Source organism: Penaeus monodon, chromosome 34 (genome assembly GCF_015228065.2).
Source record: "Penaeus monodon isolate SGIC_2016 chromosome 34, NSTDA_Pmon_1, whole genome shotgun sequence".
NCBI lineage: Eukaryota > Metazoa > Arthropoda > Malacostraca > Decapoda > Penaeidae > Penaeus > Penaeus monodon.
This window is the reverse complement of record NC_051419.1, coordinates 7,692,040-7,692,530: the sequence shown is the minus strand read 5'-3', so window position 1 is coordinate 7,692,530 and position 491 is coordinate 7,692,040. Positions and strand designations below refer to the sequence as shown.

The 491-nt window shown below is 59.9% G+C and overlaps 1 protein-coding gene across 1 annotated transcript in view; it reads right to left on the bottom strand.

Moving 5' to 3' along the window:
• Window positions 1-491, bottom strand: part of LOC119594803 — a gene marked incomplete in the record, with an annotated part of 120,867 nt that overhangs the window by 2,401 nt on the left and 117,975 nt on the right. The window contains 1 exon segment of the mRNA XM_037943892.1: window positions 8-349. Within this exon segment, the coding sequence (XP_037799820.1) occupies window positions 8-349 (342 nt within the window).

The window sequence follows — 491 nt, the reverse complement described above, 5'->3', positions numbered from 1 at the left end:
AGAGGGCGTTCGGGGACTGCGCGGCGTCCCCGTCCTGAGACTTGCCCTTCCTGCCGCCGGCGCCCGTGCTGAACCTGTGGTCGGCCTCGTACTCGTAGTACTCGTACACGTACTCGGGCGAGTTCCTCCCCTGCAGGTCGCCGTACTCGTAGGCGTCCTCGTAGAAGACGGAGCTCGATGACTCGGTCTCGTACTCCTCCTCGGCCGCCGACTCGTCCACCCGGAACAGGTCGTTCTTGCTGTAGTAGCGGGTGGAGCGCTTGCAGTCGATGTCCCTCCAGTTGGCGCAGATGAAGTTCTGCTGGTCGAACACCGTGTCGTTCGGGCATAGGAACTTGAAGTCGCGAATCTGCGGGAGGAGGACCGCGTTAGAGACGGTTCAGGCAAGGCTTTAGCGGTTAGGGGGCGGGGGGAAGCGGAGAATTATTCCGTGCACTGAACAGGAGTGTTACTGGAAGACATTTATCCAGTTTTCGTGTTCCCTTTATGTA